At 38.6% G+C, this 16,006-nt stretch overlaps 1 protein-coding gene across 8 annotated transcripts in view; it reads right to left on the bottom strand.

Annotated features, from left to right (window-relative positions):
* Positions 1-16,006, bottom strand: part of LOC105475441 (carnitine O-octanoyltransferase) — a 58,153-nt gene that overhangs the window by 36,200 nt on the left and 5,947 nt on the right. For all 8 annotated transcript variants that reach the window (XM_071094770.1, XM_071094772.1, XM_011730656.3 and 5 more), the window contains 3 exons: positions 9,020-9,144; positions 6,785-6,966; positions 6,502-6,626 (listed from right to left, as the gene is read on the bottom strand). In XM_071094770.1, the coding sequence (XP_070950871.1) occupies positions 6,502-6,626; positions 6,785-6,966; positions 9,020-9,144 (432 nt within the window). The remainder of the gene's footprint in view (positions 1-6,501; positions 6,627-6,784; positions 6,967-9,019; positions 9,145-16,006) is intronic.

The raw sequence follows: 16,006 nt of genomic DNA, 5'->3' as shown, positions 1-16,006 counted from the left end.
GTTCCATGTGAGACATCTAGAAATCCATGAGTTTCAAATACCCTGAAAACCATACAAATCCCAAACTACTACAGACCTTTCTAGATTTATTTAGAAACAGAAATGGGAAGGGGAGAAGGAGACCAGTGGAATCTTGGAGGAGAGCCATTTGAATTAACAGGTTTCTCTTTTGGATTATTTTAATGTTAATTACTCATCAGGTAATTTAATTACAGCAATATCTAGCTACGATAACTCAATAAAATAATTTTCAGTAGAGAAGGATCCAGTATGCCTGAGTAGCAAAGGAAAAGAATTTTGTCCAGTCTGGCAACATCTGGTAAGCCACTGACAATGGATTATCTCTGATTTCTTTGGCACGCCTTAACTCCCCAAGTACTATTTGTTTGCTGTAAACCTCAAATTATTGTTATACAGCCCCATCTTTAGGTACTTGTCCTTTTGCCAAGCATCTTCTTATATGATCCCTGCCCCACCTTCTAAGAAAAGAAAACGGAAAAAGAGGAAGAAAGAGAAGACATACACTGCCGCTTGAAGGAAATATACTGGTGTGTATTATTTATGGGTCAGTATTAAGTGCTTTACATACATTATCTCATGAAATATTTTCATCAACTATGAGGAAGAACAGTCTCCTGATAACATTACTCTTTTTTCTCTTATACCTATTTCCTCAAGACCTAGAGGGTGAGGTATGTATTTTCCTTGTTCCTCATGGCTACCTCCAAACCATTTCTTCTTTCTTCCCCTTCAAAAACCTCCAGATCCTTTTATCTCTACTACCACTACTCTTTTATTGCTGTCCTCTCCTGACCACACCCCTTTCAAAGTTTAGGGCTGGGAAAGAAAAAAGAAAATAAACCTGATGCCAAATTAATCAATAAATGGTTGGAAAGGGTGAGGGTGGCAGAAGGGTGCTACCTCAGGATAAACCTGGGGGATATTTGAGCAGAAAACTGAATGAAGTAAGAAAAGTATGCCACGGAAATACCCGCAGAAGAGTGTTTCAGGCAGAGGAAACAGCAAGCACAAAGGCATCAGAATAAACATGAGTTGATCTGCTTAAAGGAAAACAAGGTCAGTGCAGCTGTGGCACAGAGAAAAGGGTAGAGTGGTAGATAAGGTTGAGACCCGATTACACTGGCCTCAGAAAGTGGTTTCCAGTATGATGGGAAGGAAATCAATGGACGGTTTTAAGCAGGGGAGTGATAATGTGATCTAACTAAAAAGATCACTCCAGCTGCTACATGGAGAACAGATTATAAGGGTGAAGAGAAGGTATGGCAAATTAGGAAGTGATTAAAGTGGTCCAGGTGAGAACAATCTACGAGAGACGGGATGGTGGCTTCGACTGGGGCCTGATACTTGAAGGAGACAAGAGGTGAATTGTTTTCCTTTTAAGATGGAAGATATTACAGATTGGAACAATCGAGTAAAGAAAGAAAACTGATAAGCAGCAGGGAGAGAGGATAATGCAAAAGCAAGGTCCCTGACTAGGCAAGAGGAACTGGGACTCAGCACAGATATAGAAGAGTTGTCCTTAGGAGTCAGAGGAGTTAATCTATTTTTCAAAAAGAAAAGAAAAGTATATGAATTTGCAGTAACATATTACAAGGGGGTAGGGAATGGGCAAATATTTGAATTAGTATATTTACACTGGTTGCAAAAACAAGTTACTACTTACTTAGTAGCTTAAAACAACACAAATGTATTATCTTACAGGTCTAAGGACCAGAAATCTGAAATGCGGCTTACTGGGCTAAAATGAAGGTGCCGTCAGGGCTGTGTTCCTTCTAGAGGCTCTAGAAGAAAATTGGTTTCCTTCCTTTCTCCAGCTTTTAGAGGCTATCCACATTCCTTGGGCTCATGAATCCCTTCTTCCATCTTCAAGGCCATGAAGGGAAGATCATAACCTTCTCATATTGCCATCTCTTTGGTTCTCTCCTTTGCCTCCCTCTTCCATGTATAAGGACCCCTGTGATTATACACTTTGGGCACATGTGAATAATCCAGCATAATGTCCCCATTTCAAGGCCAACTAACTAGCAACCTGAATTCCTCTTTACCATGTAACCTAACATATTAACAATTTCAGGAATTTGAAAGTAGACATCTATGGGGGACCATTATTCTGCCCAGCACTGGAAGGCTGGTAAATGTCATGATGGGAAGAAAGCTCATATTTCTTGAGAAGAAGAAGAGTTTGTAAGCTAAAAAGGAGGTAGAAAGGCATAAAACAGTCTTCTCTGGAAGAGAAAGAATAAGCTAACCAAGGAAGATAGTACAGTAGTGCTGGAGGCCAACTTGAGATTTAACTGAGATCATTAAGTGAGGTGTTGCGGTTTTCTCTGGCCAAGTAAATTGCTAGAGCAGGTATCTTTGATATGTCGAGAAAAGACAAATTAAATTTTAAACTATGTTTAGGTTTTACCACATTAGTACTGAGGAGGGGTGACAAAGATTTGAATGTGTATGCCTGGGAGTAATGATGGTGAAGAACGAGAAAGAAGCGAAGACTTGGGGAAGTAGGAATGGAGCCGTGAAGAGCAGTAGCATCATTAAACTGTAAATCACAATGTGGCCAAAGGAACAGCTGAGTTGGAGTACTGAAAGATGTAGTTTCCTAGAGCTATAAACTGAAGGAAATGAGAGCCTATGGATCGTCTGCAACTGAAAGCTAAAATCATCAAGAATGTGACTGAGATAGTAATGGAAAGAAAGACAGGCACTGGAGCTAAAGCAATCAATAGATGAAGGGGAATGGGCAGGAGGTAAGTCACTGCAACAAGGTAGTGGTGATATAACCTGAAGGCATTTTTTTCCCCAAAAAGGCTAAAATTGTTAAGGAAGAAGGGAAAACAGAAAGGGCAAAGGGAAACAAAAAGGATACCAACACCTCCCACAGGCCCTGTAGTGCTATGTAAAAGAAAAAGAAAAATCCCCCTTGAGAGGGTACAGGGGAAGTAGTAAGCTTAATGAATAATCAAGCTTTAGTAACATCTTTCAGAGAAAAGGTTGAGGATATAATGGATTTTGCTGATCATGAGCTCCAGAAAGTACAGCAGAATGGTTTAGGGAAGTCGTGAGGGTATATCGGAGCAATGAGAAATTTGGATCAAATTAGACCATGCACAAATCCATCAATCCAGTTGACAAGGGATAACATGAACAGTCTGGGCTTTTTGTGTAAATGTGATAGAGAGAGATGAAAGGTATGACTGAATTAGTCTCAATGGTCTCTTGGGCGTAGGTAAAAACAAATACATAAACAACAACAGGCTGGGTGCTGCGGCTCACACGTGTAATCCCAACACTTTAGGGGCTGAAGCGGGCAGATTGCTTGAGTTCAGGAGTTCGAGACCAGCCTGGGCAACATGGCAAAACCCGGTCTCCACAAAAAATACAAAAATTAGCCAGGTGTGGTGGCATGTGCCTGGTCCCAGCTACTCAGGAGGCTGAAGTGGGAGGACTGCCAGAGCCCAGGAGGTCGAGGTTGCAGTGAGCCGTAATCGCACCTGCATTCCACCCTGGGTGACAGACCAAAAAAAAAAAAAAAAAAGACAAGCAAAAAACAAAAAACTAGTTCTAATTATAGCCTGCTTATTGAGACTAACCTCAGTGGCTTAAATGCTGCCCATCCTATCAACACTCATTTTTTCAATTTTCTCTCTTTTTTTTTTCTTTTATTTTTTTGAGATGGAGTGTCACTCTGTTGCCCAGGCCAGAGTGCAGTGGCATGATCTCAGCTCACTGCAACCTCCTATTCATGAACTCAAGTGATTCTCCTGCCTCAGGTTCCCGCGTAGCTGGGACTACAGGTGTGAGCCACTGTGCCCAGCTAAATTTTCTGTATTTTTAGTAGAGATGGGGTTTCACCATGTTGGCCAGGCTGTTCTCAAATTCCTGACCTCAGGTGATCTGCCCACCTAGGCCTCCCAAAGTGCTGGGACTACAGGCATGAGCCACCAGGCCTGGCCCAATTTTCACTTTACTCAGGATAGATTCAATGGTCCCAAATTATTTCACCGTTGCAAAAAGCTTTCATCCTTCAGCCCCTCTTCCTTTGCACCTGCCCCTCCTGCCCCTCACTGATGCTGAAGAAAAAACCACAACATGTCATCTCATCTAACTTTAAATGCATGAACACACATCTCAAATGGGCACTCAGCAGTGTTCAGTAACTCCATTATTTCCACAGCATGTTTATTTTTCCCACTTTCCAAAAAGAATATTTCAAACCTCCTTTTTCTTCAAATCTTCCATCCCAGTTGATGACCTCAGTTTTTATTTCACTAAAAACATAAGCAATACAAAGTACCTCCTCATCTTCCTACAGCAAAACTGGCCAATCTGTTTGCTTCTAGATTCACAGTTCCTGCATTCCCTCCTATTGCCTCTCTTCTTTGATCCTGTCAAAGACTAACCCTCTACCTTTCTGCTCTTGATCCTCTTGCCTTTTACCTTCTCAATGACTTTGGCTCCTTATCATCTCCCCTGCAAGATTATTTTTCCTCCTCTCCTGTATCAATGCCTATGATGTAATACCACAATCTTAAAAAAATTATTTTTCATCTCCCAGTGCACATCAAAACTTTTCTTGCAAGCATTATTTCCAAATGTTACCACCACTTCATCAATCTGCTTTTGTCTCTTCCAGCTGGGCTTCCCTCTTCAACTTTCACTAAAACTGCATTTTAAATGCAAACCAAACACTTTACCTTGGTTTATAAAGTACCGTATGATCTACCTTCTAGTGACCTTTCCAATCTGCCCATCCATCTCCCTCCTGTGTACCCTGCTCCATCTGTACTGCCCTTTGAATCTGCTAAATTTATTCCTGCCCAGGGCATTCTGCCCTTAACACACACAAAAAAATAACAACAACAAAAAAAGTGAACTAAACAAAAGAAAGCCAAAAAACTCTGCAGGTTCATCTTATCATTCAGATCCTTGGAGAGGCCTTCCCTGACTATCTAATATAAAACAGCCATGTAGTTACTTACCTTATTTGAACACTCTGTATACTATTTGCCATGAATTCTGATTTTTTTTCATGTCTACCTCACACTTTATCCCTATCTCTACATGTCTTCACATGTAAGCCCCAAAATATAATAACCATGTCAGCTTCAATCAACATGTCAAGAGATGCATTATTAATGAATCCCCATTCTACAAACTATAACTCAAAAGAGTCACCTTATCTAAGGATATACCTACGAAGTGATAAAGACAATTCAAAACTAGGTCTATTGATATTAGTTCTTAACTAGTATGCATATTTTCTTTTTTTGCTATTACTCTTCTTACATTGATTTTATCTTGTTCATCTTTTACATTAAACTTCAGACCATGAATAACTCAGTTTCTCTAATCCTTTAATTGTTTCACTGGTAACATCAAGGTAAATATATGTGGGCTTGAGGACATTAAATATCTCAAGCATGTAAATAAGTTTACAAAGAAGAGTTGAATTCCACATGAAAGTAAGCTCATATCCCTCATACTATGAGCATGATTGGCTATAAATATTTTACTTTTAAATATCATTTTATGTAAGAAAAAAAATCCATTCATAATTATACTCTTCAGTAAGTGTAAACTGAGAAAAAAAAACAGTTACCCCGGCAGATATTTCCATTTCAAGATAAGCTAGGACACCAAGCAGAAACTGCCATAAACTGCCAGTTTAAAAAAAAAAATTGATGAGTCAATCTGAACTCATGTGTCTCTAAGAAGAGTGACTCCAAGCCAGGCATGGTGGCCCACGCCTGTAATCTCAGCACTTCTGGAGGTTGAGGCGGACAGACTGCTTAAGCCCAGAAGTTCGAGACCAGCCTGGGCATCATGGTGAAACTCCATCTCTACAAAAAATACACAATTAGCCAGGTGTGGCAGTGCCTGCCTATAGTCCCAGCCACTCGTGAGACTGAGGCAAGAGGACCACTTGTGTCCAAGAGGTGGAGGTTGCAGTGAGCTGAGATCGCAACCTGGTCAACAGAGTGAGACCCTGTCAAAAAAAAAATAAAACAATAAAAAAAAGGAAGAGTGACTCCAGGCTTTTACCTCATATAAGGTGGAGGGACAAGCAGACTCACAGGGAGACTGTGGCATGATGAGCACATATAAGCAAACACTTAAAAAGACAATTCAGGTAATAAAAAATGACGGTAGAAAGAGAAGCAAGAGAAGCATCCAGATCGTATGTTTCAGGATTTTCTTAATACTCTGATTCTACTCTTCAACTAAACTTTAAACTTTCAAATGATGGAATATAAGCATCAGGTTTGTGCTGAACCATGTAAGACACATTTAGAAAATCCATTGCCATAAATCATATCTGAACTAATCAGAATGATTCAAATATAAGGCTCACAGAAAACCTTTCTTTGTCAAAGTCCCAATAGTAATATTCTTCAAAAGTGTATGTTCCATCACATCATAGTAGGCTACCCAAATTCCAGTGCCTTTACTAAAAAAGATACCTGAATTATTACTTACCGGTCCTAAAATAATTCATAATTGAGTCTCTAGTAATTCCTGGAACCTTGCAGGTAGAAAATAGCATTCGGAATTGATTCATATCTAGAGGAGTATTTCCAACTTTATGAACAGGCACTTTTTCTCTATTAAAAAAAAAGGATTTTGACCAAGAAGTCATTATAAAATTTAAAAACCAGCCACAACTGAAGTATTCATCCCCAAATAAGTAAATTAAGCTTCTCAACATTTTGCTACCTAAGACTTCAGGTAAGCTTGTTACTAAATTCACACATCTCCTTACTTTCTTAATAGCTGCCAGTAGTTCAAGCTGTGCCAAAGAATTATACTTCCTCTTTCCAACTGAGTCCCTTCCTTTGGAGGCCAGTAGTGTTCAAAATGAGCTGCAGGACCCGCAAAGTTGACATTCAATTGTGATGGTATACGAACATCCAGATAGGCAACATTCAGCCACCACTCTTCCAGCTAAAAGAAATTGAGAACATCACCTTAATGTTCTTCATAATACATGAATGTGTCACTACTGGGAATTTTAAAAAGCAAGCTACATTTGTTCTTTAATTATTCTTCAACATTTAAAAACATGTTTTTTGGCCGGGTGAGGTGACTCACACCTATAATCCCAGCACTTTGGGAGGCCAAGGCAACATAGAGAGACCCTGTCTCTACAAAAAAAAAAAAAAAAAAAAAATTTAATTAGCTGGGCCTGCATGTAGTCTTAGCTACTCAAGAGGCTGAGGCAGGAGGATCACCTGAGCCCAGGAGTTCAAGGGTGCAGTGAGCTATGATTGTACCGCTGCACTCCAGCCTTGATAACAGAGAAAGACCCTGTCTCAAAAATAAATAAATAAAAACATGTTTTCTTGCTTTAAATCATCGTACATATTGAGAAATGTTATTGTGATAATTTCTTTTCAGCAGGGAGCTATAGGATCTTAGGTATTATTTGGTTTAACTACACTATCAAAAACAAGTAGCAAGAAAGCACCAAAAGATACCTTCAGACATATTATTGTATTGTAGACACAAGTATGCAACAAAGTACATAGGTGTTTCTTCAGAGTACTTGGGGCATAATAGATAATCAATAAATCCTTACCTAATCATAACAATTATTAAGGTATTAACAATTTTCCTTTTCCAAACAGAAACTGAAATACTAAATCAGAAATATAAAAACTGGCTGGGCATAGTGGCTCACACCTGTAATTCCAGCACTTTGGGAGGCAGAGGCGGGCAGATCACTTGAGGCCAGGAATTTAAGACCAGCCTGGCCAACATGGCAAAACCCCATCTCTACAAAAAATACAAAAATCAGTTGGGTGTGGTAGTGCGCACCTGTAATTACAGCTACATAGGAGGCTGAGGCACGAGAATAGCTTGAACCCGGGAGGCAGAGGTTGCAGTGAGCCGAGATTGCACCACTGCACTTAAGCCTGGGCAACAGAACCAGACTCTGTCTCCAAAAAATAAATACATGAAAGAAAGAAAGAAATAAAAGAAATAAATAAAAGTTTTCAGTAGGCTTCAAAGTAATTTAGATTTTTCACAAACACTGTTTTCTATGTATCCCTCTTTCATAATATGCAATTGAATTCCATGTATAAGTAAGTACATCTTATCAAATTACCTAGAGTATTTTTGAAGAAAGTGATGTTATAAACTATACTCAGTAATTCAGAAAGAGACATAAACAAAAAAGACACAGATAAAACAACAACTTCTTTACCTTTGCCCCACTTTAATTAAAATAACTCAAGGCTCAAAATTGAGAACAAAGGAATCCGGAAGTGTGAAATTTTATTATTCCATCACAGATATCAATGGTTCATCAAAAAAAAAATCAGCTTGCTTTTTATTTCTAAAACTAAATGATAGGTACAATAATTATTTCTAGACCAAGGCAATGCTTTTTAATTATAAAACCTTATCCTCTGATTCATAGTAGAGAATAACAGAAATGGTTGAGCTGAAGAAGTTAAAGAATTTTGAGGAAAATTATTGAGACCTTCAATAAATATTATACTAGCTTCTTCCTTCCTCAATTTATCTAACTGAAATATACAATATACGTAACCATTCTCCACTCTGATTTTTAATGATTCCCTTTCTCCATTGTACTACTAAAATATTTCTATGTCACCTACGTGACATGTCCATTTTAGAGTTTCAGATTTTTCCAGCTAGTCACCTGGACAAAATGTTTTTCTTAAGCATAGTCTACAGATCACCTGCAGCCAAACCACATGAAGTGATTGTTAAAATAAGAATCTCTGGGCCTCAATTCCAGACATGTGAATCAGAATCACTTATCCCAGCAAATCTGCATTTTAACAAGTTCCCGAATCCACCCACTGAAAACTCCCAAAGTTAAGTGATTTATTCCTTCTTTCGGATTATGAAAATGACAGTATTAAACTGTAAAAATTTTTACAGCAATAATTTAAAATAAAAACTATGTACTTTTTATTTATCATTCTTTAAACATCATCAATTATTCAATTGTAACAACAAATACCCAATTTCTTTTTCCTTTTGCCCTTTCAAGCAATTTCTGGTGCAATTTTTCTCCAATCCCACTTTGAAATTTTTGAACTATTTCTTCAGTTTTCCTATATTCTTCTTCATTTGCAAATGGTTTCACTAGAAAGGAAAAATACATATTAAGGTATTTAGACCAAGTACCACCAACTCACCTCTATTATTACTAACTTACACAAATCTTAAGACTTGGATATGTAAAACACAGTATTGTACTAAATATCAGAGCAGAACAATAAAATTAAGAGTTGACAACATGAAAGTGGCAGAAAAGAAACAAATAAAAGATTTGGAAATCCTTGCTTAAGAGAGTGGGATTAGCAAGTTGGGAGGGAGCCAGGGAGATGGGGCAAAGGACTACATTTTTCATCACAAGACTATTTACACTATTTGGCTTTTCAAACTGTGGAAAAATTAACATAAAGAGAGAAAAAAAACTTTGGATATTTTAAGGACATGGTTGACTCGAAAAACATGAGTTTGAACTGCACAGGTCCATTTATACCTAATAAAATGAGTGTGCTTGCCTCTCCTGTCCCTACTTCCACCTCCTCTACCACCTCTGAGACAACAAGACCAGTCCTTCCTCTTCCTCCACATACTCAAAATGAAAACCATCAGAATGAAAACTTTTATGATGATCCACTTCCACTTAATGGATAATAAATATACTTTTCTCTTCCTTATCATTTTTAATAACATTTGCTTTAACTTAAATAATGCAGAAAATAATACATATAACATAAAAATATCGGTTAATCAACTGTTTATGTTATTGGTAAGGCTTCTGGTCAATAGTAGGCTATTAGCAGTTCAGTACTTGAGGAGTCAAAAGTTGTACTTGGATTTTCTAATACACATGGGTCAGCACCGCCAGCCCTGCATTGTTCAAGAGTCACCTATACTTTATTGCAAGTCTAGATGAAGAAGCAATTAAACCTTCAACTTCTAACAGTGTTGTTAAGGAAGCAGGAGCTTAGGAGAGCCAGAGTAATGCCATTTTAATTTCAGCTCCATCTGCAGACTAACAAGGTACAATTCCTTGCTGGTCGTGACCCACATTCAGAAGATATTTACAGTTGAGTGAACAGCCTATAGATATCTACAAGGACACACTCCTAAACAGCAGAAAGTCCAGGTGTCCCAATACCCACAACGATATATGTTTTCAAGATAATTACAGTTATGCTTGGATGTATTCACACACTAAAATGTCAAGGATAGTTTTATTTAAATCAATAGAATAATAAATTGTGTCATGTTGTCTGCTCACCCTCATGTAGACGTAGCTTAGTTTAGTCTTTACATAGATAAGGGCTCTATATAAGAAACACTTAAAATAAGTATGGTGCATTCCTTTGCTTGCCCTCTGAGGATGCCCTACTCCACAATGGAGTAGCTTTCAATAAGCTGTCTCTTCTCACTGCCCTCTGCAACTCACCTTGAATTCCTTCCCGTGTGAGATCCAAGCACCCTCTTAGGGTCTGGATCAAGACCCCTTATGTGGTAACATCTTCTGGTGACTACAAAGGGACATTAGGACGAGATCCCATGCTGAGGAAATTCAGCTGGCACAGCACTAATTGGCCACCTCTGACAAGTGGGGTCTGTCTTGGCATCCTATCAAGGATAGTATTTCTAGCCCAATGGGATTAGAGTCTGAAGGGTATAATATTTGGGTTAGAGTCCCAGACCAATAGGGTGAGAGTCCCTGGGGTATAATAAAAATTAAAGTAGCCTTGCAAGATGTATGCCAATATATGCTTTGTACTAATCCACTTTGTCCCCTTTGCCAGATATGGGAAAGCTACAGTTCTCATCATTTCCCAGATTGTTGCCTTTGCTTTACTGCAGCCTTACAGTGGCCCCTATGACCAGCCCAGAGGTTACTGCATTCACTTTCCACACTTGCCTTTTGTCCATCACCTTTTCGTTTGCTTTGTCATGTCTCAGGATAGCATGGGAAACCTGAAGACTTACAAGATTTGTTCTTGATATATATATTTTGAGATAGAGTCTTGCTCTGTTGCCCAGGCTGGAGTGCAATGGTACAATCTTGGCTCACAGCCACCTCTGCCTCCCAGGTTCAGGCAATTCTCCTGCCTCAGCCTCCCAAGTAGCTAGAATTACAGGTGCCCACCACCACGCCTAGCTAATTTTTGTATTTTTAGTAGACACAGGGTTTCACCATGTTGGCCAGGCTGGTCTCGAACTCCTGACCTCAGGTGATCTGCCCGCTTTGGCCTCCCAAAGTACTGGGATTACAGATGTTAGCAACTGTGTCCAGCCTGTTCTTGCTATATCATAACCATTGCAGGACTTAGTTGCTTTTACACCCCACGTTAAAATAGGCAGAAATCTTTATCTGCTTGCCCCTGTGGAGTCCCATTCTCTTGTCTGAAGTTTCAGCCTGTTAGCATTCAGGTGGTTACTTTTGCCCTGCAGCTATGAAATTAAATTGAGTCTTCTAAAGCTCTCTATTTTTCTCTTCTTTGCTGCCTGATTTGAATCTGTTATTATTAGACTACTAGTATTGAAATAAAACTTGCTGTTTAGGTTACTTGGAGATTTTGTTTTTCTTCTACAGTTCAACCAGAACTGTAAAAGAAATATACATGTTAGAAACTCATCCGAAACTGAAAAACAAAATGTGAAAAGGCAAAACAAACAAACAAACAAAAACAAAAACAAAAACAAAACCCCTTAAACTTCCATGAAGACTACTTTACCCAAAATTTTGATCCATGGCTTTCCTGGAGTGACTCACTGGATGTCTGGGTCATTTCCAATGAAGAAATGTTTATAATATGGGAAACATGTTTCTAAAATTTTGGCAGCTTGGGCAACATGGTGAAACCCCATCTCTATAAAAGATACAAAAATTAAGAGGGCATGGTGGCACCTGCCTGCAGTCCCAGCTACCAGGGAGGCTAAGGTTGGAGGATCACCTGAGCCTGGAGGTCAAGGCTGCAGTGACCCGTGACTGCACCACTATACTCCAGCCTGGGTGACAGTGAGAACTCATCTCAGAAAAATAAAATAAAGTAAAATAAAATTGTGGAATGATTTTATCTATAAAATGCTAACATCTGACAAACAATTCTAGGTTTCTTGCTTCCTAAGTTTTTGGATTCATGTATAGGTGAGTGCTCTTTGTTGTCTCTTCCTTTCCCTTTGTTATCCCTTTTCCTTTTTGCAATATACTTTGCAATATACTCAGCCTTCTAAGCCCCAGGAGACACAGGAATACTCATATTCCCCAGGTTGAGGTTAGAGGCCCCACCCAGAGTTGGATAACCTATTTGAGTCTCAAAGTTGTATTTGCCAGTACCTACTGTTTCTTAGTCGGCTGTATATTTGCTGTCTGTGCCTCTCTAGTGACAGATGTCACCCTGTGCTTGCATGCCCTGAAGTTTAAACCTATTATTTTTTCTGGTTTTGATGATTTTCATTCTCTGGGTTATTTAATTCAGCATCTCTCAATTGAGGGAAGCGAACATTCTCCCAGTTGAAAAATCATAATAATTTTATATAATTTAGAGCTAATTTAAAATTTACCTATGAAAGAAGGTAAAAAGGAACAAGTAGGGAGAGAGAAATGTGAAGAAAGTTGTGAATATAAAAATGTATTTTTGGCTGGGCCCAGTGGCTCATGTCTGCAATACCAGCATGTTGGGAGGCTAAGGCAGGTAGATCACTTGAGGCCAGAAGTTCAAGACCAGCCTGGGCAAGATGGCAAAGCTCCATTTCTACAAAAAATACAAAAATTAGCCTGGTGTGGTAGTACATGTCTATAATCCCAGCTACTTGGGAGGCTGAGGTGGGAGGATCACTTGAGCCCGGAATGTCAAGGCTGCAATGAGCCATGAATTTGCCACTGCACTCTAGCCTGGGCAAGAAAGCGAGGCCCTGTCTCAAAAAAAGTAATAATAACGTATTTTTGGTAAGAAAGGTTATACAGAAGAGAATACTTTTGCATGAAAAAGAATCTTGTATGGTAAATTTTTGTCCTAAAGTAAAATTGACTGATTAGGAAAGAAAGAAGTTAAGAACAAGTCAGAAAGTCCAAGCATGTCATAGACGGTTTGTGTAAGTCGTGATAAGATTTGTGAAGGGGAATTCATGAAAGGAATTTTGTATGTGATTAAATTGGTTACAGTGAAAAGAAAATCATTTATAAATAAGTCTTTCTAAATTTTGGTCCCTGATATTAAAACAAGATTTTCTTAAGGTATTAATCTGCTCTTAATAAAATTACAAGAAATTTTACTTTTACTTTTATAAACTGTTTCTTTTAAAAAGTCTCAGAATCATATCCCAAAAGTTCAACTTTTACTGTATCTCACTGCTTATTGCTTTTTTGAGGTCTGAGAGAATTCTTTCCTTCAGCTTTGTCATCAGCTTTTTTTTTTTCCTCCAGTTCTAATTTTACTGTTGTTATGACCTAATGCTAAAATATTTTATCTTGAAGGTCTAGAAAAGCAATGTTTACCTCTAGTATAACTTGATTCTGTACTTTTGGCTTTTTAAAATGTATCTAAATTTTCAATGTAATCAAAAAACTAATGCTGTTCCTAAGAGTGAGGTAATCCTATGCTATACTCATAATGTTGAACATACTCTTCCTGGGTCCAGTTAAATTCAAGCACTTTTTTCATCAGGTTTGATGTCCAGGTTATCTAAATGGGCTTCCCATAAGGAAAAGTAGTCACACTGCAGAATTTTTTTTTGCCTTTTTGGTAACTGTCTTAAGAAACAAGATTTTATAATTTCTATGCTGTCTTTATTAGTTTTTTTGTTGCTAAAACAACTAAGATTTAAAAGGGTTAAGGTTTTTACATCATGTAGCCTTCTGTATTGTTTCTAAAGCATTTTCATTATCACTTTGGCTAAATGAGTAACTATTATTTTACAATGACCTCTGCTTCTGTTTTGAGCAAGTGTTTTCAGCCTTTTAACATGTTTAATAAACATCCTCAAAATCAAAATCCTAAATTAAGTCTCTGACTTAGTCTTATTGCTGGATTTATAAAAGCTATAAAAATTAATTACTATAAGACTGTAGAATCTTTTTACAGCTTTTAGTCAGACCATGAACTCCATTATCACCATAATATAGTTTGGATGTCCCCTCCAAATCTCATGTTGAGATGTAACGCCCAGTGTTGGAGGTGGGGCCTGGTGTGAGGTGGCTGGATCATGGGAGCAGAACCCTCATGAATGGCTTGGGCTGTCTCCTTGGTGACAAGTGAGCCCTCAGTCTGATTTCACACTATATCTGGTTGTTTAAAAGTGTGTGGCAACTCTTCCTCCCTGTCACTCTCTCTTTCTTGCTCCTGTTTTCACCATGTGAAGTGCCTGCTCCTGCTTCACCTCCTGCCATGATTGTAAGGTTCCCAAGGACTTTCCAGAAGCAGATGCCAGCACTATGCTTCCTGTACATCCTGCAGAACTGAGAGCCAATTAAACCTCTTTTTTGAAAATAAATTACCCAGTCTCAGGTATTTCTTTATATCAATGCAAAAACGGCTTAACACATACTACTTCCAGCCTGATAATTACATATACTAGAAAAAAATCAGTTAAAGGGCCAGGCGTAGTGGCTCACACCTGTAATCCCAGCACTTTGGGAGGCAGGGGCAGGTGGATCACTTGAGGTCAGGAGTTTGAGACTAGCCTGGCCAACTTGGTAAAACCCCATCTCTACTAAAACTACAAAAAGTTAGCTGGGCATGGTGGTGCATGACTGTAATCCCAGCTACTCAGGATGCTAAATTGGGAGAATTGCTTAAGCCCAGGGGACGGAGGTTGCAGTGAGCCAAGATTGCACCAGTGCACTCCAGCCTGGATGACAGAACAAGATGGTGTTTCAAAAAAAAAATAAAAAGAAAAGAAAAAAAAAATCCGTTAAAGGACTCCCTCTAGTTCCTTAAAAGGGTCCTTATCAAGTGCTATTAACTAATCCTTGTGCCTTAAAGTTACAGGGCTTTGACTCCTGGGTACATATAGCTCATCTAAAGAAGCTACTGACTCCTGCCAGTATCTGATAGCAAGCTGAAACTAATCAAAGCCTTGTCTTTAGACCTGGACAATCAAAGTAAACTGTTTTCATGAGACCTACAGACAGAGACATAGAGACAGACCTGTATTCAAAACATTAAAATTCATCTAATAATTTTGTGTATATCTGAATATAATTTTTCTATGCCTTGATATTAAATAATTTAAGTATTTGGCTACATATGGGCTTCCTTTCCTGTCATTCTCAAAACTAGGTGGGGCTTATGACATTTTTGTTTAAAACATTAATTCCTTATGTTTTGTTTTCCTCCATAATTTGAAACTATTTAGTCCTTCTAGGCCCAGAGACTACCACATGAGATTGCAAGGGCTTGTTGTGGGGAATAAAATCAATTCAGGCCCTCCAAATCAAGGTCAGGCAAACTGCCTCTAAAGCTGAGCAAAATGCTTGTATTTTATATGGCTAACTGCTACAAGTCAAGATTAAAATAGCTTAATGGATAGAATTTATAAATAAGTAAATTTTGTAACCTTGCCATTTGGCTTTTGGCTCTTATGTTGCTTAAAAGGGGTTTTAAGGTTAATGAGTGCCTGCCCACCTCCATTCCCATCTGGCCTAGAATGTTGAATTGGCCATAAGTCTTTTGTTTAAGCCCCTTGGCCATAAAGGTCCCACCAAGAGACATGATGGACCCAGGGCAGGTAGCACACCACCCTGACATCGATATTGGACAAAATAAGAGCTTGGCCATTGATGGCATACCTTGACAAAAAAAAGGGGGGACTATAAACTAAAATAAGTAAATTTTAAAAAGTTCTAAGCCCTTTCCCAACAAAATGGGCCCTCTTCTTGGCCAAAGGGCATCTAAAACACCTGAAAAACTAGTTTGGGCCATGAGGGGAAGCAGGGAGACTGGACATGCTTTGCTACATCTTTCGTCTT

Source organism: Macaca nemestrina, chromosome 4 (genome assembly GCF_043159975.1).
Source record: "Macaca nemestrina isolate mMacNem1 chromosome 4, mMacNem.hap1, whole genome shotgun sequence".
NCBI classification, from domain to species: Eukaryota; Metazoa; Chordata; class Mammalia; order Primates; family Cercopithecidae; genus Macaca; species Macaca nemestrina.
Note: the sequence above shows the minus strand (reverse complement) of the source record. Positions and strands in the feature narration are given on the sequence as shown.